The following is a 26,482-nucleotide window of genomic DNA, read 5'->3' as shown; positions in this document are numbered from 1 at the left end:
CACACACACACACACACACACACACACACACACACACACACACACACACACACACACACACACACACACACACACACACACACACACACACACACACACACAGGTTTCCGCAGCAACGGGCCGAGCGGTCCGGACCAATCAGGGAGAAGAGACCGCGAGCAACACTAAGTTGAAATGTTCGGACAGAATGCAAAAGCATGTTTGTTTTTTTTATGAAAATGAAGTCAATGTAAAATGATACATTAATTCCTTAGTACACTAGTACTGAAAAACATAACTTTAACTAATATATATATAACAAACTTGGGAAAGTTAGAATATCTGCGTATTCAAACATTAACATAACATTAAAAACATGGGGTTCCCTGATACTGAAGTAGTCTGCAGTAGTCGTTTAAAGGCACATTCTGCAATATCTCCTATTGCACGGCTGACCAGAGTAAAGGAGTTCACCTCTTAACTCTGAGCAGACTTAAAGGGGCCCTGGTGACTTCACAGGTGGGCGTGTCCCCCCACCAGGTGGGCGGGTCCCCCCACCAGGTTAATTAGACAGGGGCCCTTTAACGCAGAGGAGAGCATACAGACTGCGCCTTTAAAGGGCACCCAAAACAAACATTATTTAAAAAGAAAAACACAAAGATGGACTCCGGTTACTTCTTCCCCTTCAGTGTCTGGACGAAACTCCACAGGTCCTTGACCACCTGAGGGAGGAGGGGGAGGGAGAGATAAACTGATTAGCTCATCAGAATTGCACTGCCGTCAACAAGACGAGGGGCTGCCGTGTGGTCCGAGAGAAGAGCCGGACCGGAGCGGTGAGCAGCAAAACACGACACGGATCTGCATGATTTTCTTCTAAACAACAAAATGGTTCAGGCAGTGGCTCAGGTGGTGAGGTTGTGTTGAGGAGCAACACGAGAACACAACACAATGGCCACACAATGATCCCCAAGCATTGTCCTACTTCAGTACACTTTAACATGCCACTGAGGACTAAAACATGATGACATCATGGCGTCATCAGAGCAACAGGCTCCTCTGGAGAGAACATTTCTACGCTTTCAAACTGACCTCCTATAAACGTTAGTGTGTTCATAAAGTGGACCAGATTCTTCTGATTCCCACAACACCCTGTGAACACGGAAACATGTAAACGTTCTGAGCACCAGCGGTGGATTCTGGGAAAGGAGCTACGATGTCAAAAAACCCTCACAAGATTTACTGCGAAAATAAAAAATGAACACGATCACACATACTTTACAATAAGAGATAAATAACTTATCTCCTTGATGAACCAAATCTAAATCCCAGAAACGTCTCCTCAAAGCTGTGACCTTCAGGGAGGAGGGGAGGGAGAGGTCTTTGACCTTCAGGGGAGCATCAGTGGTGAGCGATCGGTCACACGTCACACGAGAACACACTCACCGTAGCGTCCGACAGTCTGAAGGAACTCTTGGCAAAGTTCTCAAACTTCTGCTCCGTCTTGGGCATGGCCTTCCCCTGAGGAGAGAGGGTTATGATGTCATCAGTCTTGCAGGTCACATGACGGCATGCCCAGACGGCGGCGGCGGCGGAGGAGGAAGAGGAAAAGGAAGAGGAAGAGGAAGAGGAAGAGGAGAAGAAGAAGAACCTCTCTGATGGCGGCGGCCAGCTTGTTCTTGATCTCGGCGAGCCCCGGTTTGGACGGCCCCGCGGCGCCGGCCTTCACTGGGGTGGGAGGCTGAGGGAGAGAGATCATTGGAAGGTGATGGAGAGAGACAGAGAGGGAGAAGACATAGGGCGGCATGTGGCTCCGCTGTATGTCGCCTTGCATCGCTGACACCGCCGTCGGTGTGTGAATGAATGGGTGAATGTTGGGAAATATTGTAAAGCGCTTTGAGTGGCCAAGGGTTGGTGGCATTGGATAGATGAATGTGGAATTCCCCATTTATTTCCATCAGGCGTTTAGCGTTTAGAACCAAGATGGCTACAAGATACAATAGAGTTCCAAAATTTTCGCTACATGAATAAGGACAATACTGAGATGTATTCAACAGGATAGGAGTCAGTGGTGCTGAGGGAACCTGTGGCTCATTTCACAGGAGGAAGGGTCACCACAGTGTTTGTACTGCCACTGTATGGAAGGTTGACGTGATTACTTTGGGAATTTAAAAGTTTCTGTTTTTAAATAACATTCTGATGTGAAATAAAATGTTTTAATGATTGAAATGACTTCTTGTCATGGTTAACTTTATTGAATCGTTTAATCTTCGATAGGTTATCCAAAAGGCTATTAAAGAGCTTAAGTTCTGAATAAGAGTCAGTAAATCAGCCAGCCAGACTCAGGACTTCAGTTACTAAACTAATCCCATGTTGTGTTTAACTCGACCCACAAAACATTCAGGTAATAAACCCTCGGAATTTCACCCCTTCACTTCATTAGTGGGTTCATTTCGTCAGAAGTCACTCCTGCGACGTGATTGGCTGCGAGGAGGACATGTGACCGAACCATTCATCCCAGCAGCTGGCGCGGGATTAAAGCGCATAAAAGGACAACAGATTCTTGCCTAATTACGGCGCATTTACAGAGAATCCACCGGGTTCAAATGATCCCTTAATAAGCACCAAGCCGAGGAGGCCAGCCCAGAACGACGCAGTGCATTGTGGGAGTATTGTTTGTCAGAAGAGGAACCGTCAGAGTACAGGTCTCCCTTGTTGGTTGTTTGCGGAGGAGAGTCCATAAAACACAAAAGTGTTCAGCGTCTCAGTGTTTATGAGACGCCTCGGCCGTGTAGGAGCCACTGGTTAACACGGGTTACCCCAACCCCCGCAGACCGGGTCTGACAAGAGACACCTTACCCCCCCGAGACCCAGGTCCGGGTCAGAGACCAGAGACCAGAACCTCAACTATAGATCTGGAGGTCTGGACCAGAAGAGAAGATGAAATGACAACAGACACTGACACACACACACACAGACACACACTTTAACAATCCCACTTTAACATACACACGTTGACAGTCATAAAGTCGCACACACATTGACTCACACGCTCATTCTCGCTGTCACGCACGCTGACACACAGACACACAGTCACACACACACACTGGCAGACTCTCACACACAGACACATGCACCACACACCGGCTCAGTCTGTGGGTGTGACGGCGTGTTCAGACTGGCTGGCCTGGCGGTAATAGCAGTGTCGCGTTGAGACCCAGACACAGCAGCAGCAGAACCCATGAACCCATGACCCAACGTCATCTCCAGCTCATCAGCAGCCCCAGAGCCTCAGAGCAGCCCGTTTCATCCTCCATCTCTCCTCTGGTTGTGGTCATTGCAGAAGACCCCCCCCCTGACAGAAAACCCTCCCCCTGACAAAAGATCCTCACCCTGACAAAAGACCCCCCCCCCTGACAAGGGATCCTCACCCTGACAGGAGACCCCCCCCCCTGACAGAAGACCCTCACCCTGACGTGAGAACGTCAGGTAGAGGAGAGGTGTTTGAATCCCATACGAGCTATAAGGTTGTGTGTGTGTGTGTGTGTGTGTGTCTGTGTCTGTGTCTGTGTGTGTGTGTGTGTGTGTGTGTGTTTATGTGCGTGCGTGCGTGCGTGCATGTGTATGTACAGAGGAGGGGGAGCCCTAAGTTGAAACAGACTCCTTTCTTCCCAGCGGTTTATGGATGAACTCATCAGTGTTTCCCGTTCCCTCCCAGCGCAGATCAAAAGAACACAAAAACACAAAAACAGAAACAGGGACCAGAGAAACGAGTGAGCAGCATGTGTCTCTGGCCCCGCGCCAGGGGCCCTGAGCCGGGGCCCCGGGGCCACACGCCCGTGTTTATGAGGGGGGGGGGGGCTGGACAGCTGTCGCCCCACAACAGCTGACAGGCAGACGCAGCCTCTCATCTTGCCCAGACGCTGATTACAGATGCTGCTTAATAGCCGCCGCCGCCGCGCTGCTATCATTTGATGCTAGCGCTAGTCTGCAGCAGCGCTGAACACAGGCCTGCGGCGCGGCTGGGAGCTACCTGCCACTTAGCCTGCTGGGCAGGGACTCAAGCTCAGATCCACCGGGTTTGTTTACCTAGCGTTGTGCGAGGGTTAGCCTAGCCTAGCCTGAGGTAGCTTACGGGTTCGAGTGGATGACATTTTCAAAGGGTTTTGTAAAATCGGAAGCGTTTTGCGTGTTTCATTCGGCCTAGCACAGCTAATAGATGCTAGCATTATATATATTCCCTAGCATGCTTTGCTAGATAGCCTATCTCGGCTATCAGTTAGCCGATTCAGTTAGCCTTGTCGTCCCTAGAAGGCGGTGACATTAAGGCTAGGTGAGCAAACTGGTACCAGTGGTTGATTCACTTCCCAGAATCCTGTGTGGTTCAGCCCTGCAGAGCTAACGGCACCCAACAGTTAGCATTGTGGTCCCTAGCAGTTGGTGACGTTTATGCTAAGCTCACGGCTACTAGTGGTTAGTCTACTGCTTAGAGCCAACAGGTCCCACCACTTGACCTTTTCCTCCCTGCGTGTCAGAGGTCGGAGGTCAACCACAGGGTGCATCTCAAGGAAAACACAGACGGGTAACAGCGAGGGACGAGACACCTGCTGAAAAACACGCGTCAAACTGCTGGCTAACGACCTCTAACCACTTCACCTGCCCTCCTCTCTCCCCCCCCCCCCCCCCCCGGTGGGGGGGGGGGGGGGGGGGGGAGTGGTTAGCGGTCTTTACGACGATGACGTCTCCTCCCAGCCATCCGGGAGGAGCGGGATCTATCACCCCGGCTCTGGGAAAAGGGCAGCCCCGCCTTCAGCAGGTGGACTCTTCCCCCTCCCCCCCCTGCCGTGCTGGTTGCGGAGGAATGCGTAGCCTCCGCCAACGCCGCCGTACGCTAGCCCTGGCAGCACATCAGAGGAGACGTCTAATGACCCTCAGTCACCTGCTCCCCACAAACACACGGGGGGCTGGGATCGCCGCCCGGACATCAAACACACACCGGCTAATGAGAGCGATCTGGGGGGGGCATGGGGCATGTGACAGGGAGGAGGGGATAGATCTATAAGGGGAGCTGGGAGGAGGTAGAGGGAGGGGGGAGGAGGAGGTGATGAGTTATAGGGGGAAGGAGGAGGAGGAGGAGGTGCTGGGTTGAGGGGGAGGAGAGGAGGTGAAGGCTGGGCTTCGACCAGAGAGTTAACCAAACCAGCGGGATTGATCCAACGTCAGCCCGTCATTGGACTCAGAAACGTACGATCCTGACCCCAGCTGGCGTTCCAGCATGGAGACCCTTTGGAGGGGGGGGGGCTTGAACAGGGCAGGCATGGCGCCACATCCATGATCACACATGCGTGCAGGCGTCCTGATCAGAGGTAACCCCAACACCCCCTGGAGACTCTCAGTGAGCTGAGTGGGGCGGTGTTAACAAAGGACACCCTTGGATTTACGAGCGCGGTTCGGACACTCAGCACTGTGTTGGCCACGGTGGAGAGGGTTTGGCTCCTCGTCTGCAGTCCTGAAATCAGCTGGGGGGGGGGGGGGGGGGGTTGGCTCCTCGTCTGCAAGCCTGAGATCAGCTGGGGGGGGTTGGCTCTTCTTCTGCAGGCCTGAGATCAGATGGAGGGGGGGGGGTGGATCCAGCTGCACACGGCGATGCGGTCACACGTAATCACTAGCAGCCCAATGTCAGGCTGAAGCACACGGCTCCACACACCTCGTTCCTCGGCACATGGGCCGTGAAGCAACACGCAGCTCATGTTCGTCCACCTCGGGGGTTCATACCACCACGTCATCTGTATGCATTGAGCTCTCACTCCTCCATGTATGATCTGTATGGATAGAGCTCTTAAACCTCTTAATATATAACCTGCATGGATAGAGATCGTATACATTACATAGCTTAAGATAAATGCAGTATAAAGCTCTTGTATCATACTATAAAAGAATAGATATGGAATATATGTCTTAACATATAATCTGCATATAGAGCTCTATTTTAAGATGTAAGACGTATAGATTAAGCTCTTTTATCTTAATATTTTATCTGTATAGATAGAGCTCTTATCATAATATACATGTATATGCTGTACAGACACTGAACTCTAAACTTGGGGTGCACTGAACACAGGTTGAGACTGTTCTGCTCTCTGATTGGTTCAAAGTCGTGCCAGACAACCTTAATTACCAAATCCTCTGACAACCACTTTTGACAGGCATCCATTTGAGTGTGTGTAAGGGGGCGGTGTCTACCTTGCTCTGGGCTTTGACCAGCACACTTCCTGGTTTCCCCTGGGAGACGTTCTGATTGGCCGGGCTCTTGGTCTTGTTGACGGGTGTCCCCTGGTTCTGTGGAGCAACAGAAGACCCGGTCAGGACCGCGGGAGGGGACTGTCTCATTACCATGATGACATCGACACATAGGGGCGGCATGTGGCTCAGGATGGACAGCGGGTTGACGTAACCAAAAGGTTGCTGGTTCGATCCCCGAGGTGTCTCCGAGCGAGACGCCTCACCCTGACTGCTCCAGACGAGTTGGCTGACGCCCTGCGTGACTGACACCGCATTGGTGTGTGCATGTGTGCATGATGGGCCATATTGTAAAGCGCTTTGAGTGGCCCCCTGTTAGAAAAGTGTGGTATAAACGCAGTCTGTTATTTGGATATGGTGACAAAAATTGGACGCATATACTTTTCTATCCCTTCAGTTAATCACATTGGACGAAATCCAAACCGAAAACGAGGACGAACCAATCAGAATGCAGCCCTTCTCCACCTGCCCCGACAGGTCCTGAAACCTGCCCGGAAACCATCACCCTCAACATCACTTCCTACACCGTGGGGTGAGTGACTCTCGCCCCAACAAGCTGCGACAGACCCCCCCCCCCACTGCTGCACCTCGTTGACGTTGCGCTCCGTGAGTCGGGGGGGGGCGCGGTCGAGGCTAGGCAGACATTCCTCCCGGCCTGTGTAATTACCTGTGTAGCGTGTTAGCTAAGTGCCGGTGTAATCACCTTGTAACAGCCCGGAGAGTACCTGTGTTTTCACACGACAGCAACCTCTCCCCCCCACCCCAGCCCCCCCGATCTGCGGTATTTGCGCTGGAATGACGAGGGCTGTAATTGGGCGTGTTGACAGAACCGGTACGAGGTGATTACACACTTCCTGCAGGAGCGTGGCTGGCTAACAGTTTACCAGCCCTAGCGCGCTACATCTCTCGCTGGCGGAGGAGCAGAATCCATGCCGGGTTTTCCACCCAATCGCTGCTCCAACACTTCTATCTGCGCTTGGTCCAGACAGAAGACGGTGGATGTAAATCCCGGAGTGGAGTCTGTTCCTGTGTGGACCTGGAGGTTCACCTTCTGTTAAGGGCCGGAAAGAGTTTATGCTTGGTCCTTAGATGGGCCCTGATTGGTCAACAGCTGACCTATAAAATCGCTGGCTGACCTCAGACCAGAGCTCCTTTCAACACATGGGAGACACTGGCGAGGAGGAGGAGGAGGAGGAGGAGGAGGAGGAGGGCTGAGAGAGAGATGTAAGGAGGAGAGGGGAGGGTGAGGAGGAGGAGGGGGAGGGGGGAGAAGGTGAGGAGGTGGGGGAAAAGGTGAACAATGAAGAGGAGTTGGGAGAGGAGGAGAAGAAGGTGGGAGAGAAGGAGGAGGTGGGAGGGTGATCATAAGGGGGAGAGGGGATGGGAGGAGGTGGGAGAGGAGGAGGGAGAGAGGGAGGAGGAGGAGGAGGTGTAGCAGCAGACTACAGTATATAAATCAGCTGATGAGTCAATCAGCTCCCTGAGGCCTCACAACATCCTCTTTGATCTGCTGCCTGACACACACACACACACACACACACACACACACACACACACACACACACACACACACACACACACACACACACACACACACACACACACACACACACACACACACACACACACAAAATCACCAATAGAAAATGTGTGCCTGGAAATCAAGCACACACACAATCACGGGAATCCAACACACACACACACACACAAACAAAATCACCAATAGAAAATGTGTGCCTGGAAATCAAGCACACACACAATCACGGGAATCCAACACACACACACACACACACACTCTGAGACAAACTCCAGGTGCAGTACGGAGCGGTAGATCAAAAGCAGTCATGGTATAAACAGACTATGACAGAGGGACACAGAAATGCGGGAGCCACGTGCACGCCCACAGCTGGAGTGCACGTGAAGAAGCGCTGTAATATCTAAGAAGAAGAAGAACAGAAGTGCACTGCGGGGAAATGACACACACACACACACACACACACACACACACACACACACACACACACACACACACACACACACACACACACACACACACACACACACACACACACACACACACACACACACCTTATGACAGAACAAGGTGCTCGGAATGGGCTTTATAGGAGAGCAGGCGGGACTTTCAGTTACAAAGTAGGAGGGACTGCCGGTAAGGGGATATCCGTTTCGCTACATGTTTTGGATATTGCTACGTGAAATGATTAGCGTAAAACTTTGACTACTTTGTTCTCAGTCTTTTTTGTCATGGTCGTGTTTTCAGTGTGGACTGGCGAACACAGCTCGTAGGAAGCACACAGGAAGTCCTGTTGCGGTAGGCCGGGATAACGCTAAATACAGGGACCACTGTTATCTGGCGTGCGTGCACACGTGCGTACGTGTCGTTCTGACGGAGGGTTCGTACCTTCCACCAGCCCTAATGTGTTCGTGACAAGGGATGTGTGTGTTATGTGTGCTAGAGTTCGGATGTGTGTTACTATTAGTATGTGTGTAATACTGTGTAAGAAGTGCAACAGTGTGTGTGTGTAAGAAGTGCAATAGTGTGTGTGTGTGTGTGTGTGTGTGTGTGTGTGTGTGTGTGTGTGTGCACAAGAAGTGCAATAGTGTGTGTGTGTGTGTGTGTGTGTGTGTGTGTGTGTGTGTGTGTGTGTGTGTGTGTGTGTGTGTGTGTGTGTGTGTGTGTGTGTGATTACAGAGGACAGGTGTGATATTATGTGTTTTACGGCGGGGAACAGCTGGAGCGAGGGCCACGCCGGACGGCGCGTTCCCGCCCAAACAAAATGGCCACCGGTCAGCGGGTTCAGGGAGGGGAGGGGCAGGTTGGTTATTATGGGAACGCCCGCTCACCGGATACTCAGTGAGACTTGAGCAGATAGGAAGAAAAGGTTGTGTAATTATCATTAGAACTATCAGGGAGTATTACAGCCGTCAGCTCTGGGCTTGGCTGCCCCCTGGTGGACAGACACACACATTACCTCTATACAAATTATAATATAATGCACAATAACAGTAAACTTACTAGTCCAGTACACAGCCAGGCCTTGACTGCATATTCTAGTACTCCACGCACCATAATACCCAGAATAAGTACTTAGACTCCAGTACCCAGAATAAGTACTGACTCCAGTGCTACAATACCCAGAATAAGTACTGTGACTCCAGTAGTCTCTACCCAGAAGAAGTACTGTGATTTCTGCAGTGCACAACATCAAGTAAATGGGATGTTAACTCCAGAATAGGGATCGACCGATATCGGCGCCGATATTCGGCATTTTGACGCATATCAGCATCGGCCTTTTTTTTTGATCCGACGGCCGATAACATATCAATTTAAAACTGGGTTATTTTGGATCTGATGCAGCCGCGCCTCTCTGTCTGCTGTCACTACGCTGTCTCCAGCATTGTCCAACCCACAGCACCATCTGATTGGTTACACGCTCTGGTTACACGGAGAGCCACGACGGACAAAAAAAAGCTCAAACAAAGTGTTTCGGCTATTATTTTTACTTGAAAAGTGAAAACTGCAATGGTATAAACACCAAAACTGAAATAGTAAAAATACTATAAATAACTATGCACAAATAAACAAAAATAAGTACAATTACAATAACAATGTGAAAATAAACAAAAATCTATTTACAAGTATACATGCCCCGTTTTGATAGTGATCGCCTCATTGGCTTATAAACAAGGAAGTATTGGTCTTAAGGTACGGCCACACCAAACGCGTTACTCGCGTTTGGGGCGTCGAAAATCTGCATTTTTTGCATAGGGAACCATTGGTGTAGGCGCTTCAACGCGTGTAACGCGTTGAAGCGTCGCCTTAAGCTACGGCCACACCAAACGCGTTACTCGCGTTTGGGGGCGTCGAAAATCTGCATTTTTGCATAGGGAATAGGGATGGGCACGAGTAGTAAATTCCAAACTCAAATTCCAAACTCAAGTGATCGAAGGAATTCCTCGAGGATCAATCGAGTACTCGTTTAATCAAATCTATTTTTAGAATGCAACGCATCTGCAGCAGGAATAGGCCTAATGATGAACGACAATATTAACAACCAAACATGTAATGCTTATTCTCCATCAAAAGAGTCAGAGTTATCAGAGTATTCATTATTTATTTTTGAAAACGTTCAAAACACATTTTCCTTAAAAAAAAAAAAAACAAGTAGCCTAACCATTGCAAATAATTTAAAGCTGCAAATAAAACGGCAGCAAATGGACTATGGAAATACTCAGCGTTGTGATCTTCTCTACACGGCCGGGATGACAGCTGCGTCTTGCGGCGGTGAAAATAGCCGACACACTTGCTGCAGGTCTGCTTTCCCGGACTAACCGTTGTGTTTCAGGAGCATATGTTGCCGCATAGTACTTGTAGTACTCTGGTAACTCGATTTCGCTTGGCATATTTTACATTTCACCTTATGATCTCCTATTTCTTTAAAGTATTTAAATTCTTCGCTGCGCTTTGCTTTAACCGCCATCTCTTAACTTTTTGAATTCTGGCGCGCCTGCCATTGATACATTTCATTTGCTTTGTGCCCACGGCATGAGTTAGTGGCGCCGCACAGAAAATTGATACATTTGCTTCAGAAAACTTTGTTTGTGTGTGTATATGCAAACTCGAGTTTGCCTGTCCACCAACCGAGTTCATTTGTAACGAGGAGTACTCGAGTAATCGATTCCTCATGCCCATCCCTAATAGGGAACCATTGGTATAGGCGCGTAGACGCGTTACACGCGTTGAAGCGTCGCGTTAGGGGCGTTAGACGCGGCAGACGCACGTAATTACGCACGTAAACGCAGTAACGTGCCAAACGCACCAACGCCCGGAGTTCAAATTTTTTTACTTTCAACGCTCCAAAGCGTGATGCTTAGCACTTAGCCAATCATCAATCACCGAAATATTTCCCATTAGATCGACATGCCACTATGCCGATGGTTCAATGTAGGGCCCGACCGATATTGATTTTTGAGTGCCGATGCCGATTATTTTCAGAGAAAAATTACGATTACGATTTAATCGGCCGATAAAAAAATAAAATAAAAAAGCATATAAAACGTAGTTTTTGATACCTTAAATATACTTTAAACACTTTTGACGAATATGTGAATTGAATGCAGAACCTTTGAGCGTTTTAGAATACATTTACAGTCAAAAATGAGTGTAATGTAAAATGTAAAATAAATAACTAACTCCCAATGTGCTGCGCTCGTGAGCAGTGACTAACACGTGCGTGCTGAGCAGTATGGTCTCACCGTTAGAGTCTACAGTATAACAAATTAACATTGGCGGGGACCTAAAGAAAAACAGGCACAACATGCTCAAACAACGCGTCTTGTGTACATTGGTGAGGTGAGCAAGCAGCTGCCTGAGCGAGCGTGCTTTCATGTTGTACGGTAAAATTCAATCTCCTCTTTTTTACTCCAGCTAAAGTTGTTAGTTAGCAAGGCGAGTAGGAGCGCAATCTGCAGGATACTAAGCGCAAAAACATTAAAAAAAAAAAAAAAAAAAGAATAAATAATAATAAATCGGTTGTAATCGGCGTCTTTTTGGCCGATGCCGATTATTTTCAAAAAGGCTATAATCGGCCGATTAAATCGGCAGGCCGATAAATCGGTCGGGCCCTAGTTCAATGTTACGAAAACGGAACCCATTGGTCCGAAGGTCCATTTGTCCTACTTTTCAAAAAGGAGGCGCATTAGGCCGACGGTTCAATATGCCGAATAGTCCTACATATAAAGAGTTTTATACCTCTTTCGCGTTCTCGCTCGCTCTCTCTCCAAAATACAACATAGGCCTACATATCACGTTAACGATGAATATTGGAGAGCAAAGTGACAACGCTTCACTTCATTTCGACACGGTGTTTCAGCCCAGTGGCGTAGCTTAGTTGTGCTAGGCCTCGGGGCAAGATTGCGCTGGGCCCCACCCCCCTCCCCCCGACCCCCCCCCCCCCCCCCCCCCCCCCCACACACACACACACACAAACACAAACACACACACACACACACACGCGAATGCATCCACTCCCCCATAGGGCCAACAGCCGCCACAACGAGAGAACACAAAATCATCATCAGAACCATGGACAGAGACTTAGCATCCCTAGATCACACGTCAAAATCACGGAAACATTATTAGGACCACGTACACTGTATTTGCAACACACTGCCTACTATCAAAAACAAAACATAAATACTCCATTCAGCTGACCACACAACTACATTTCCCAAACAGCACAACTATGGCCTAATCAAAATGGCCAATGGTAACATACTCCTACATGGCACAGCGGCCATAACCAATAATAAAATAACAACTGCTCTTACCCGTTCAGAAGTTAACTCTGCGTGCCTTCTGTTCAGCGAACTTGTTGATAATAGAGGTGAAATCCAATTTCCTTGCTCTTTCATTCTCGATTGAGAGTATGGCCAATACACTCAATCGCTACTGTGCCATGGCGCTCCTTAGGGAAGTCTTTATCAATTTGAGCTTGGAAAATGACCGCTCTGCCGTGGCTACTGTCACTGGTATGGTGAGGTACAGGAAAAACGCTGTGCAAACATTTCGAATTGCGCGCCAGGTCTTTCTTCTCTTTACGTTTTTTAGTACCACTTTTTAGCTTGCAAAACATTGCAATGGTATGGCTTAGCTTTTAACAATATGTTATAGTTGGAAATACTAGCTGTGTTCGAAGTCGTTCGCTGTACACTCACTCACTATTCCCTATATAGTGTTCATGATATAGTGCACTATATAGGGAACGAACAAACGAGGATTCGGACACTACGCTGAACATTTTTAAACGTCATGTGCGTCAGTAAATGCGCCGGGTATTTGTGTGACGCAGACAGATGCGCCCACATCATGTAAACAATCCGGGCACTCACGAGGAAAGCTGGAGGTTGGATTGATGTTGAATGTTACATTTCCTTGTTCAAGTTTTTTTTAATTAATTTTGAATGTTACATTTTCTATGTTAGATTCCAAATAAATTGTTGACATTCCTAAACGAAGACAGAGACTCCATCATTAAATGTATTCGTTTTCGCGGTTAATCAGCTTCTTCTTCTCCTACGGAAAAACACAACCGCATTGCATTGTGGTATACGGTAGTATAATGTAGGGTACGTCGTATGTACACTCAAAACATCACAGTGATTGGTCGAACAGATTTCCCAGCAGGCCCTATTCTTTTGTAAATGTTGAAAATAAAAGAAAATAAATGAAATTGCCTAAGTGCGATTGTATATACTTTTTTATTCCTGGCCAAAATATCACTACTGTAACCAAATTACATACATTAAGGCAGAGGAAGATAAAAATTAGAGCCGTCAGTTAAACGCGTTATTAACGGCGTTAACGCAAACCAATTTTAACGGCGTTAATGTCCCGTTTACACCATCCCGCTAATGGCCGCTAATGGCCGATGGACCACCGATGTGGAAGTCGGGGTGATTCGGGTGACATCGGGCTAAAAATGTATGATCGGGTCAATTTATCGGGGTAGCATTTACACATACCCGATGTTATAACAATAACATAACTATTTATGCCAGGGAAGACACCCGAAGTGCGTTTGGCGTCATTTGACGTCATTTCGAATGTCTAACGATGTTCCCGGGAAGAGTAACGGTGTTTCCCGATGCAACCACGCTATTTGCCGATGTTATAACGATAGCTGCTGATTTAGCCATCGGGCACCATCGGGGCCCACTATCGGGTAGGTGTAAACAGGGCATAAAAAATTTATCGTGCGATTTATGCCATTGTTTTATTTAATAAAAAAAAATTGATTTTTTTTTTTTCTTTTTCTTTGGCTCAAAACATAGAAGCAGTAGCCTGACTGCTATGTTCAAATGACATTTGTTCAAAGCAGTCGTTTAATTGCACTATAGGCTCTTTTTTTGTATCGTCCTGTTTTGATCAGTATATATCAGTATATATGTTGTTATCAATAAAAAATCATTTGCACAAGGCAAGCCGATGCACTTCACCATGTTGATAAGATAATTAAAATGAGAGGAATTATGGGACAAAAAAATCAAGGGATATTTAGCATAGAAAAATAATTTGCGATTAAATGCGATTAATCGTGAGTTAACTATGACATTAATGCGATTAATCACGATTAAATATTTTAATCGCTTGACAGCTCTAATAAAAATATATAAGCCACCCTGACTGTGATGTTATGAGAAGAGAATCTATATAATGCGGTCAGTTCCTTTCTACATTCACTCCAGACATCTTATGCTGCTTTCACACAGCATGGTGACCGTCGGGCAGCCGCGGCCGCGCGGGGGTCCGACGGGGGCTAGGCGGGTCCCACGCGGCCGGGCCCCGGGGCCCCGCCCCGGAAGCCCACTATAAGCACAGTAAACAACACATATAGGTCCACACACAGCTACTAAAGATAAAAATTGTATTTGTTTTTCCCTCACCGTTTGACTTCTTTGCGGGAAAAGTATTAGTCCTTGTATAACGTGCGCTTCATAAATTCACCTCTTGTGACCGCTCAAGCCCACAGCAACAGTCTGGCTTGGTGAAGTGCACTGCTGGAACTTAGCCTACATCGTCTTTTATTTTTGGTTTCATAATCACACATGTGGAATTGCGCCTTGGCCTATTCGGCATACTGAACCGTCGGCCTAATGCGCCTCCTTTTTGAAAAGTCGGACAAATGGGTTCCGTTTTCGGAACATTGAACCGTCGGCATAGTGGCATGTCGATCTAATGGGAAATATTTCGGACCATTGAGACGTCGGAAAACAATGAGGCGTCGGAATTACGGAATGGCACCTGCTGAACAACACTACGAATGCTGGAAACACACCAGAGACACACCATGTGAAGTTATTTAACCCGATTATTGTTATTTATATCTGAGATTATTTAATCTAACCCGATCTAAGCTCTATCATGCACCCAAACACGGCGGCGTTTGGGTTTCCTACCTCGGACTCCTAAATCCAGCACAGCCACAGGCGCGTTAGGCGCGTTGAACTGTAATGTATCAAATTTCTGTTTGGCGCGTGCCGTGCCGCGTGCAGGCACGCCAGAATTCAAAAAGTTAAGAGATGGCGGTTAAAGCAAAGCGCAGCGAACAATTGTAATACTTTAAAGAAATAGGAGATCATAAGGTGAAATGTAAAATATGCCAAGCGAAATCGGGCTACCAGAGTACTACAAGTACTATGCGGCAACATATGCTCCTGAAACACAACGGTGAGTACGGGAAAGCAGACCCGCAGCAACCAAGTGGGTCGGCTATTTTCGGCATTGGCTGCTTTTTTTGTTGTTGCCATGATTTACAGACAGTTCAATAAATGTTCCTTTAAATTGAGACTTGTAATACTTTTTATCACCAGTGTGATTTTTATCATGTAAATTGAGGTAGCAAAAGCAGCATCAGCTCCAAATATCGGGTCAAGAAGATCTGTATCGCCGTATCGATCATCAGCTAAGACTGATGAAAAGAACAGTATCGTATTGGCCCTAGAAAATCCATATCGATCAATCCCTACACCTAAACATCGCTCTTGCCTCGACTAGTCGTAACCTTACCCAACACTGTAAACACGCTACGTATTTGGTGAGAATGTCGGACAAGAGCATAGCGGTCAGTGCAGAGTTACGTAAAACAATGAAAGTAGTTTGATTCATAACATAAAATTATCGTTTGTACATTTACAGATAGTTTGTATTATTACAGACAGTTTGTAATATTACAGACAGTTTGTAATATTACAGTTTGTAGGAACGTACCTTTTTTGGAGGCTTCACTGGGGTCTTCTGCACCTTCACCTCTTCTTCATCACTGTCATCATCGTCCTCATCATCACTACAATAAAATAGCAATGATAAACATAAGGACTCAACGGTAAGCTGACCACGAGATAACAATCACTGAATCTCCAAACGTACTCGTCTTCATCTTCATCACTGTCTTCTTCATCATCATCCTCATCAGACTCCATCTTCAGTTTTTTCTGTAAACAAATAATTAAAACAACATTGTAGGGTAGGTAAAGATAAATGTCACCATCAATAGATATTCACATATATATATTCATATAGGAGGATCAGCACCGCTAAATCTGAGGCCATGACTCTTAGCAGGAAACCGGTGGATTGCTTACTCCGGGTAGGAAATGAGTCCTTAGCCCAAGTGAAGGAGTTCAAGTACCTCGGGGTCTTGTTCGCGAGTGAGGGTACTATGGAGCGTGAGATTGACCGGAGAATCGGAGCAGCGGGGGCGGTATTGCGTTCGCTTTACCGCACCGTTGTAACGAAAAGAGAGCTGAGCCGCAAGGCAAAGCTCTCGATCTACCGGTCGATCTTCGTTCCTATCGTCACCTATGGTCATGAGGGCTCGGTGATGACCGAAAGGACGAGATCACGGGTACAAGCGGCCGAGATGAGTTTTCTCAGAAGGGTGGCTGGCGTCTCCCTTAGGGATAGGGTGAGAAGCTCAGCCATCCTTGAGGAACTCGGATTAGAGCCGCTGCTCCTTTACTTAGAAAGGAGTCAGCTGAGGTGGTTCGGGCATCTGGTAAGGATGCCCACTGGGCGCCTTCCATGGGAGGTGTTTCAGGCACGTCCAGTGGGGAGGAGACCTCGGGGAAGACCCAGGACTAGGTGGAGAGATTATATCTCAACACTGGCCTTGGAACGCCTCGGGATCCCCCCGTCAGAGCTGGTCAATGTGGCCCGGGAAAGGGAAGTCTGGGGCCCCCTGCTTGAGCTGCTCCCCCGCGACCTGACCCCGGATAAGCGGATGACGATGAGGATGATGAGGATATTCATATATATACATGAAGAATAAGTCCCGCCTCTGAGGCTCCGGTTGCCATTAAAGTAGCATTTATAATCGTTTACTACTTCAAGAGCACCGACAATCCAAAAACCCAGTCGAAACTAGATGGAAAAATTGTGGCGTTCAAAACGTGAGACAGCTTTCTCTTCTTTGCCACCTACAGAGTTTGTTATGTACGATCATTCAAAAACCCCATGTTATTTCCCATAGACATTTGACAGAGGGAACCGGGAGCCTCGGGGGCGGGACTTATTCTTCAGAGGCAGTGTTTCCCCTATAGGCAGGTGCCTATAGGGGACAGGAGAAGAGAGCTCCGTCTTATCTCTTTAAAACACAAATGTTATATTATTTTGCGCTACGGACGCTTCATATCAAGGTCAATTCACACACCTGTGAGTAAAGCATCTAAACGTAAAAGTACTTAAGTAAAGTTGGAAATAAATTGGCAGATTCGGAGTTGGCGGTTCAATTTCAATAGCGTCGCCATTATTGCCTCTAGAGCCCCAAAACTTGTTCAATAGTAAACCCGCATGGCCTCTTTATGGACCTACTACAGCCTTTGTGATGGGGAGAGGGGAGGGAGTGAGAAGATGCATGGGTCTGAGGAACAGACCATTTCGATTGTTGTAGTATTTGTGTTATGTGATTTTACGGTATGGGTGGTTGTTGATATAACATATAATTTTTTGTTAAATAAATGTAAATAATTGTTTTAAAGATTATACTTTGTTTTAAAGATTATACTATACTCTCCATATTTCCCCTGCTTGTTACTGCGCACAAATGTACTGTATGTACTTAGGCCTTAAGAGCCCTTCTGGTGCCGGCAGACACATAGAAAGCTCCCAGCAGGGTGTGCTTTGCGAGCACACAAAACAATTTGCGAGTGGAAAAAAAAAACATTACTGCTCCGCTGCTGCAACTCCATCCTAGGGGAAACACTGAGAGGTCTATTGAAACGTTGGAATTTCTTCTGCTAACTGTAGGGTGACTCAAAGGTCACTCAGAGGTTATTCTGAGGTCATTCAGCGGTCATCTCTGTGGCTGGGTTTAAACTCACCGAGGAGGTTGGCTGTTTCCTAGATGACAGCGAGGAAGGCCTCTTCACAGGCGACGAGTTGTTCTCCTCCTCGTCCTCGTCATCAGACTCCTTTACAACTACACAACCGGCGGACATTACCCAGTATGCACCACAATGCCACATCATAGCAATAGGTCACCATCTGAGTCCTTTGCAACTACACAACCGGCGGACATTACCCAGTATGCACCACAACGCCACATCATAGCAATAGGTCACCATCTGAGTCCTTTACAACTACACAACTGGCGGACATTACCCAGCATGCACCACAACGCCACATAATATTACTATGTCCACAAAGCATAAGTAACAATCATCTTAAACATATATAACATATGTGCTACCAATGATTGCTTTAAAAAAGGTCTTAAAACATTTCTTCTTAAAAAAACCTTTGGCTCCCACTATTAGATGTTTTTAAACCCCCTTTTTATTTTTATTTTTTATTTTAACCTGTAGCCCTTTGAGATCTTCGGATGAAAAGGGCACTATAAATGAAATGTATTATTATTATTATTAATGACCACAGTTTGATGAATAGAGTAGTTTATCGTCCACATCGGACAAACTGTCTTAATAAAAACAGTATAGAATAATTAACACATAAAGTATATTTGTAAAAGTATAGTTGTTGGGTTGTAGTAAAGTCAGTGTTTCCCATACATAGACCATTGTGTGGCGCGGCGCCACACACGGTTGCTAAGCGCGGCTTAGCAACCGGACACGCTGGGGTTGATAAGTTACCGGACTACTGTAACTACTACGGAGTGATAATAACAAAGACGTGAATCAGGCAATAAATCCAATTTCCTTGACAGCGGTAAAGTTCGGTGTGCATTAAAGTACAGACGGAGTGGACCAATTGCGAACTATTGCAGCTGCTCTAAGTTAAACCCCAAACTAATCGGAATAAGTGTTTATAGCGGACTACACCACCTCTTCTATTCCGCATAGAATTCTATTCCGAACCGATTTAGGCATATATATATGATACTTTTCTATTCTGATTGAGCTGTTCTTCCACATCTATGCGGATCAGATGTGTCCGCATGTAAACGCGGAGTTACATGCACACTCACTGACGGTTGATTCGCCCGCTCCTCCTGTCCACGCGCAATGCTTGAGGTCAATGGAAAAATATATTTGGCACAGAGAAGACGGTCTGCGACATTTGCAGTTTACCAAAGGTTAGTATGATATACTGTGGTCTAACACACCTGCCCACATTTTTTGTTAACTCAGAAAAGGTAATATTAGCTTTATATTAGCTTTTTACTCAACGTTATTGATATTGAACATCCCGCAACCGTCATCATAGACAACGTCGTTGGTAACGCAGCGAACACTGCGATTAAAATGAAATACGGTCCAGTGATGTTGATAGATTTTCAATGTAGTGAGTCCCCGGGACCCACAGGTGGCGAGTTGGGTAGGTCCCTGAGAAATTCAATGGGTCCCGACTCCCCAGTTTAAAAAATGTGTTTCTTTTTTATTATTATTCTATTTCTTAAATTAAATGAATAGTGTTAAACTCCTTGATGGTGGTATGATATGGTTAGAGCTGGAGTACTCGACCGTTCATGTTTAACACTAGAAACGCCGGGCCATTTTTACTTACTCCTAGCGCCGCAAGAGGGGTCAAATGACCCCTAAGTCATTTTAATGAGAGGCTGTGCATTTGCACATAATGATCACTAGGTGGCGCCAATGAGCTATTACCGCGAGAGCGCCACATTTCTGTGTGTGTGTGTGTGTGTGTGTGTGTGTGTGTGTGTGTGTGTGTGTGTGTGTGTGTGTGTGTGTGTGTGTGTGTGTGTGTGTGTGTGTGTGTGTGTGTGTGTGTGTGTGTGTGTGTGGTGGTGGTGGTGGTGCGTGTGTGTGTGTGTGTCACAAGCCTAGTCCTCACGATTTTGTCATAAATGTACATATATTCAATCAGAAGGATTGCAAAAAAATCCTGTTTGATTTGCTCATTCGACACGAATGAGCACAGCATCGAGCAGTGGAAACGTGGGTTTATTTACTATGAAGTTCGTATTTTTAATTGTTGAAATGAAATCAGCGGTGACGAGCTAGTTGTTTTGGTAGCGGCTAATTTAGCATGTCGCGATATTTTCTACAGGGGATCACGTCTGCGCCGAGTAGATGCGCAGAGGGTTGAAACAGCGCTTGTCCGATCTGCTCACAAGAAGGTTTCTTTGGCCAGTTACTGTGATTAAACGAGTTGTTTAATTTTCACAATGTATCGTTTCTCATGGGGAAAATGAGATGCGTCCCCGGGACGCATGGATAGTGAGTATAGTGCGTCCTTTCAGATTTTAATGCGTCAGGGACGCAGGACGCGTACCTAGCAACATCACTGCGACGGTTATAGTTTAGATAGGCCTATACGGTGCCCATATCAAAAAGAATAGAAAACATTTATTACATTCTATTCTTAATATTATTTTATTCTGACTCTGAATGTTTGTTGCTTTAATCCAGATGAGTATTGAAAAGTTTTTTCTGCACCAAAAAAGGCCTCGTCCAGACGACGCGGAGCAGCTTGAGGAGGTAGTTAGCTTAGTCTGAAATCAAGTTGAACAGTCAAATGGCTGTGGCTAGTAAATGTTTATTAAATATATAATACATTTATTTTGAATGTTCCTAGGCATCAAACAGTGCTGAACAACCCAGTGCTTCTCAGGGGCCGGGCTGTTCAGGAGAGATACTGATTAATATAGGCCAGGAGGACAGCAGACAAAATGTTGCTGAAACAACAGGTGAGGTGGAAACAGATTAGTGTAGATTTTAACTTTAAAAAAATAAGAGTAGGGAAAGTAATTTCGATCCTTCTGTTCCTGGTAGAGAAAATGTGCTGATCTGTTCATTGTAGGTCATCCAACCCTACATCACTGGCCTGGAGACAGAACTGAAAGGAGGTTCCAGGAGCTGGACATCCTAGGAGCCTTCCAAGTCCTTAGACCTCAGTCGGCTGCCCTCCCTGACAATATGTGCATTGCATTCATTATTTTAGTTAGTTGCCTTGTTGTACCTAGTAGTATATTGTTACTATTTATTTTATTTTTCCTAAAAAAGTTTAAGATTGGTTCAGGTATGTCTTGAGATAATTTGTACTTGAAATAAAAACCTCCAGCTTTAGTTGTCTGTTGCAATTCATTCCTTGAATGTCACAGAATCAAAAGTTCTGGTAAAAACTAAACTTGTGCGCTGACGCCGCCGTGCCGCGCCGCCATGCCGCGCCGCCGTGCCGCGCCGCCCGCCCCAACCCCCCCCACCCACCCCCGCACTAGGGATGGGCGATATGGCCTAAAATCCATATTGCGATATACATTGCAACCTATTGCGATAACGATATATCACGATATATAAATCATAATAGAACCATTTCAGAACAGGTTACATAGACTCTAAGGAAAGCCAAACTGCTAAATGTATAAAACAAAAGAAAGAAACTTAGTATGTCGTTTTGAGAACATTTATTGTGCAAAACTGTAATCATACAACATAATGTTGTAGCTGCATAGACTTTAACAAAGAAAAAAATCTTCTGTGTAATGACGTATACTTCTCTTAATTAAATTAAAACTGGTGGTGTCTTGTTAATAAAGAAACGGATACTGTGAATTAGGGAAATACGTCCAGTATTAGGCATGGCTATTTTAAATAAAGAAAAATCTTCCAAGTGTGTGCACAGATGCTTGATATGAAAAGTGCAAAGTGAACGCATACAATTTTAAAATGAACATGAAATGAGCGCAATCACCAGCTCCTCCGTTTCGCTTTCAGCCATATTTGCTTAGATGGCGATGATGCGTTGAAGCCGGTTGCAGCTCATGGCTCTTTAAATTTTGCGGGTCGCGGACGATGCGTTGCAACCGGTTGCAGTTCGTGGCTCTTTAAATTTTGCGGGTCGCGGATGATGCAATGCAGCTGGTTGCAGCTCGTGGCTCTTTTTAAATTTCGCGGGTCGCGGACGATGCGTTGCAGACGGTTGCAGCTCGTAGCTCTATCCATGCAGAGGCGCTGCATCCCATTAGGCATACCAGGCAATTGCCTGGGGTCCCACAATTGCTTGGGGCCCCGGGCCACTACTAGGGGCCCCCTAGAGCCAAAAAAAAATCCATGACCCGCTCTTTATATTTCGCGGGTCATGGATAAATCGCGTCAAACATGCATTATCACGATAGAGCAATATAACTAAAATCTCTATCGTAGACCATTTTTTATCGTTTATATCGTATATCGTTTATATCGCGCATTCCTACCCCGCACCACACATTGGTCCTTGGTCTGTGGGAAACACTGAAAGTGTAGTACTGTAGTACTTTGGTGGTTGCAGTGTGGTACTGTTGTAGTACTTTATTGGAGGTAGTGTTGTAATACTTTAGTAAGAGCAGCGTAGTAGTATTTTAGTGGCAGTGTGCAGTACTGATGTAGCCTGGCTCCGCCCGCCTAAGTACTTCCGCTCAATTTGAATTTCCCTTCAGTACTAGGTCTGGACATGCTGTATGTAATTTGGTTTTCTGGTGCCGCCACAGCGGCCACCAATCAGCGAACAGAGGGCGTGTCTGAGAACAATGACGATAAAGTCATACGCCAGTTTGAGTTGTTGTTGTAGGTCGGTAGTTGATTTACAATGTGCAATTTTTCCCTGATAAATTAAATTCGACGAACAAAACCTGCAGCTGTCGTTGACGGACATTTTCGTGCAGACGCGCAAGGTGTTTGGTTTGTGTACAACCTGCGCGTGATTCCCGGCGCATGACATAAGTCACAACCAAGCGTTAGCGATTGGTTATGGCAGATCCAGAGTGGCACTGGGCAGATCCAATCATTTTAAACTTCAACAGAAACCCGCCTTCAAGTGAGTTAACGTTTGTCAATTGATTAGGTCCAGACTCTCTGTACAAATGAAATGAAATGAAGTGAAGTACGAGAGTCTGGTAGAACCAGGCTAGTACTGATGTAGTACTTAAGTGGTAGTGAGTACTTACTCACAAAGTGCTGTCCACTGATGTGGACGGGGCCTGAGCCCGACTGCAGCCGGAACACGACTGGGGGCGTGACCTCGAACCCACCAAGGCTCACCTGGGGAGGGACGGAGCTTAGCACCGTGTTATTTATGACTCACCTGGGGAGGGGCGGAGCTTAGTACTGTCTTATTTATGACTCACCTGGGGAGGGGCAGAGCTCAATGCTGCTCCTTAACTAGTAGTAAAGTGTGTTTTATTTATTTATGTTATGTCTTATAGATATTTATATTATGTCTTATAGAAACGTATGCAACAGCTGGATACATTTACATCTAGGGCATTTAGCAGACACTTTTATCCGAAGCGACTTACAATAAGTACATTTGTCATAAGAAGTGCATCAATATATCGCTGTCGGTACAGAAAGGATGTTCATAGAACCAAGTGCAAGTACAACAGTCGCTAGGCTAACCAATTTCCCGTGTTACAGCAATGATAGCGGCTAATGCAGTTGCTACACAGTTAAGTACTGTCTTATGGATACATTTACATTTTCTAACTGAACAATTTCACAGTTCTCAGTTACAAAGAGTTTTTTTGGAGATAAATGCTGAAACAATAATGTTTTCAAACTCCAAAATAATCGTTTGAATAATCGTGATTTCAATATTGACCAAAGTAATCGTGATTACGATTTTTTCCATAATCAAGCAGCCCTATGTGTGGGCAGTGGGGGGGGGGGGGGGGGGGGGTCTTACCGAGGGCAGGACAGAGGGCTTCAGGACCACCAGAGGGACTTTGGTCTTCTTGCCGTCGAAGGTCAGCCCCTCCAACTCCACTGTGTGGGGCACGTCGTCAGCCTCCGCCCCCAGACACACCTGCAACGTCACCGCCGAGACCGTCACCACAGAAACCAACCGAATGGAAACCATCCCAGATGAAACCATCCCCATGGAAACCCTTTCAAACGCTGTACTGGTGTGCCCAGTGGGATGTTGGTTTTCTATTTTTCCATTGATACCAGTACATACTTTACTTTGTACTGGCATGTACTAGGGCTGCACAATATATCACATTTTTATCGCGATGACGATATTGGCATCCCACGATGACACGTAGTGTTCCCGCAATATTTTAGCGATATTTTTTTATTTTTTTTATTTTTTAATTTAAATTTTAAATAATGCACCCGCAAAAAAAGAAAACGAAAAAAGAAACGAGCCCCGCCCATGCAGTAAACGCTCTACCTCCGCTGCAAAGCAAACCAAGCGCTCCCTGTACCCCTGTCTGCGACTGCGTGAGTCCGGCGCAAAGCGTGAAAAGAGGGGGGGGGGTGCTCAGCGGCAATTTGCCGCTGAGCACAGTGTGTGGCTCCCACAGGGGGTGGTAGAAATTCGAAAGATTTTTTTTTCAATGAATAATCGTGGTAAATAATTGTGATATCAATATTTATCAAAATAATCGTGATAATCAGCCCTAGCATGTACTGGTATTTTTTGTGTTAAACAGGCAGTCCGTTCAAATATGACTAGAGCCAGGGCTCTACAGTGCGCCCATTTCACTCGCATTTGCGAGTGAATATTTCGGCGTGCGAACGCACTATACTGTGCGTTCACACCAAACGCGAAGGGGCGAAACGATTCCATACAAAGCAGCGATTCCATTTGCAGCGCGAGACTTTTGCCCGGCACGGGCGAGCGCGTTCACGTGGATTTCAGGTGGATTGAAATATTTAAACTTTGCCGCGACATTTGCGTGATGACAGCCAATGAGTGGCCACTGAGTGACGTGCGTTACGTAACAGCCAATCAGTTTTCAACCGGCCAACCGTTCCCTGCAGTGCAGTCCGGGGTGAACCGCAGCATGGAGGAGAAAGTTATTGCTGCCGTTTGCGACTCCCCGAGCTCTATATAGAATAGTATATAATATAATATTATTGTATTGTATATACAATATCACGGCCAAAAGCTCTGTGCTCTTCCGGATAGCCGTAGCGCGGGGAGCGCTACGGGAGGGTTTAGCAGGGTTTGTTTACCTACGTTGCTATGGTTACCAGTCTTGTGTGTTCCAACGGTTTATTAGGTATCTAAATCGCTGTCTAATCAATACTTCATTCACTGCCTCTTCCGTGGTCATTACAATATTATGAATAGACTGCGTGGAGAAAGTTAATGCTGTTATGGTAGACGATAAAGTCTACAAATTCAACCCCCGACTGGTTGAAGGATTTCGGGTGGCTAGTTTATGATGCTAAGAACATGAAAATGTTCTGTACATTTTGTAAGGAAGCCCCATCGGCAATGGCAGGCTCCTCTCTGTTTATAACGGGGAACCCTAATCTGAAACGCGATGCTGCGGTGAAACACATCGAGTCCACTAGGCATTCTCGCTGCCCGATTTCTATATAAATCACACCCAGCCCAATAACCCTGGTACGGTGGAAGCCGAAATTGGTGCTGTTTTGTGTAGCCTGAATGTAATCTTGTCTATTTATTTGTCTTAATTTTGCTTTAGTAAGTGGGTTCTGTTGGTGTGTGCAATTTCTGCACGCTAATAAATGTTCTAAACAAAAACCTATTGTGCCCCCATTTTTTTTCCTGTGCTCCTAAATTTTTTAACTTAGGGGCACGAGTGCTCCTGAAAAAAAAAGTTAGCGTAGAGCCCTGACTAGAGCTGAGGATGATCCCTGAGTGACGTCTCACCGCTTTGAGTGACAGCTGGTGCTCCGTGTCCTCGTCCTCCGCCTCCACGCGGAACTCCTTCTTGTCCGACCGGAGGGTGCAACCTGCCGGCGACCACACAGTTATGGTCCGCCACAGCCCCCGGAGGAGGACATGTTAAGATAGGACATGCGAGTACAGCACTTTTGAATAAGATGTTAGGACGGGACATGTTAAGAAGGGACATGATATGACGGGACATGTTAATACAGGACATTTTAAATAGAGGACATGTTAAGAGAGGACATGTAAGGACAGGACATGTCAAAAGAGGAGGCGGGACAACGCAAAGAGCAACACAACAAAAGGGCTGAAGTGGCGCGAACGGCTTTGGCCCGCACGGCCTGCTGTCTTCTTATAAATGTATTATAGTATCACCTGTTATCATCAGCCTGAATGAATAACATGTTAACATCACGGGCCATGCTGCCTCATTCACACCGGTACGATATAACGTGAACGCTCACCGAACAAGAACATCTGCGGTCGGCTCAGATGAGACATGTTGTCCTCCATCTTTGTATTGTGGGGGTTTTACGGTTCCGTCAACCCGGGGGACGGACAGCTAAGCCGACCAATGAGACG

At 46.4% G+C, this 26,482-nt stretch overlaps 1 protein-coding gene across 5 annotated transcripts; it reads right to left on the bottom strand.

Annotated features, from left to right (window-relative positions):
* Positions 1 to 26,482, bottom strand: npm1b (nucleophosmin 1b). 5 transcript variants are annotated; one of them, XM_030368478.1, is made up of 12 exons: positions 26,365 to 26,482; positions 25,880 to 25,962; positions 23,936 to 24,055; positions 23,199 to 23,292; positions 18,178 to 18,275; positions 16,226 to 16,290; positions 16,067 to 16,142; positions 6,220 to 6,315; positions 5,684 to 5,798; positions 1,628 to 1,717; positions 1,423 to 1,497; positions 1 to 701 (listed from the first exon to the last, which is right to left on the bottom strand). In XM_030368478.1, exons 1-11 carry the CDS (start codon positions 26,411 to 26,413, stop codon positions 1,463 to 1,465), a joined length of 921 nt encoding a protein of 306 aa, XP_030224338.1. In that variant the 5' UTR covers positions 26,414 to 26,482; the 3' UTR covers positions 1 to 701; positions 1,423 to 1,462. The 5 variants fall into 5 exon arrangements, 4 of the variants coding, with proteins under 4 accessions (XP_030224338.1, XP_030224339.1, XP_030224341.1 ...); XM_030368479.1 differs by lacking the exon at positions 5,684 to 5,798 and having other exon boundaries at positions 26,365 to 26,481; XR_003978316.1 differs by lacking the exon at positions 1 to 701 and having other exon boundaries at positions 6,220 to 6,317; positions 16,068 to 16,142.

The sequence above is a fragment of the Gadus morhua genome, chromosome 10, assembly GCF_902167405.1.
Source record: "Gadus morhua chromosome 10, gadMor3.0, whole genome shotgun sequence".
NCBI classification, from domain to species: Eukaryota; Metazoa; Chordata; class Actinopteri; order Gadiformes; family Gadidae; genus Gadus; species Gadus morhua.
Note: the sequence above shows the minus strand (reverse complement) of the source record. Positions and strands in the feature narration are given on the sequence as shown.

Excerpts from the sequence above, each read along its gene's own strand:
- npm1b (XM_030368478.1), bottom strand. The coding sequence starts at position 26,413 with ATGGAGGACAACATGTCTCATCTGAGCCGACCGCAGATGTTCTTGTTC. Across the intron at positions 6,316-16,066 it reads CAGTGAAGCCTCCAAAAAAG|AACCAGGGGACACCCGTCAA; the intron begins GTACGTTCCTAC and ends GTTGCTCCACAG. Across the intron at positions 5,799-6,219 it reads TGGTCAAAGCCCAGAGCAAG|ATCATACATGGAGGAGTGAG; the intron begins GTAGACACCGCC and ends CTATCCATACAG.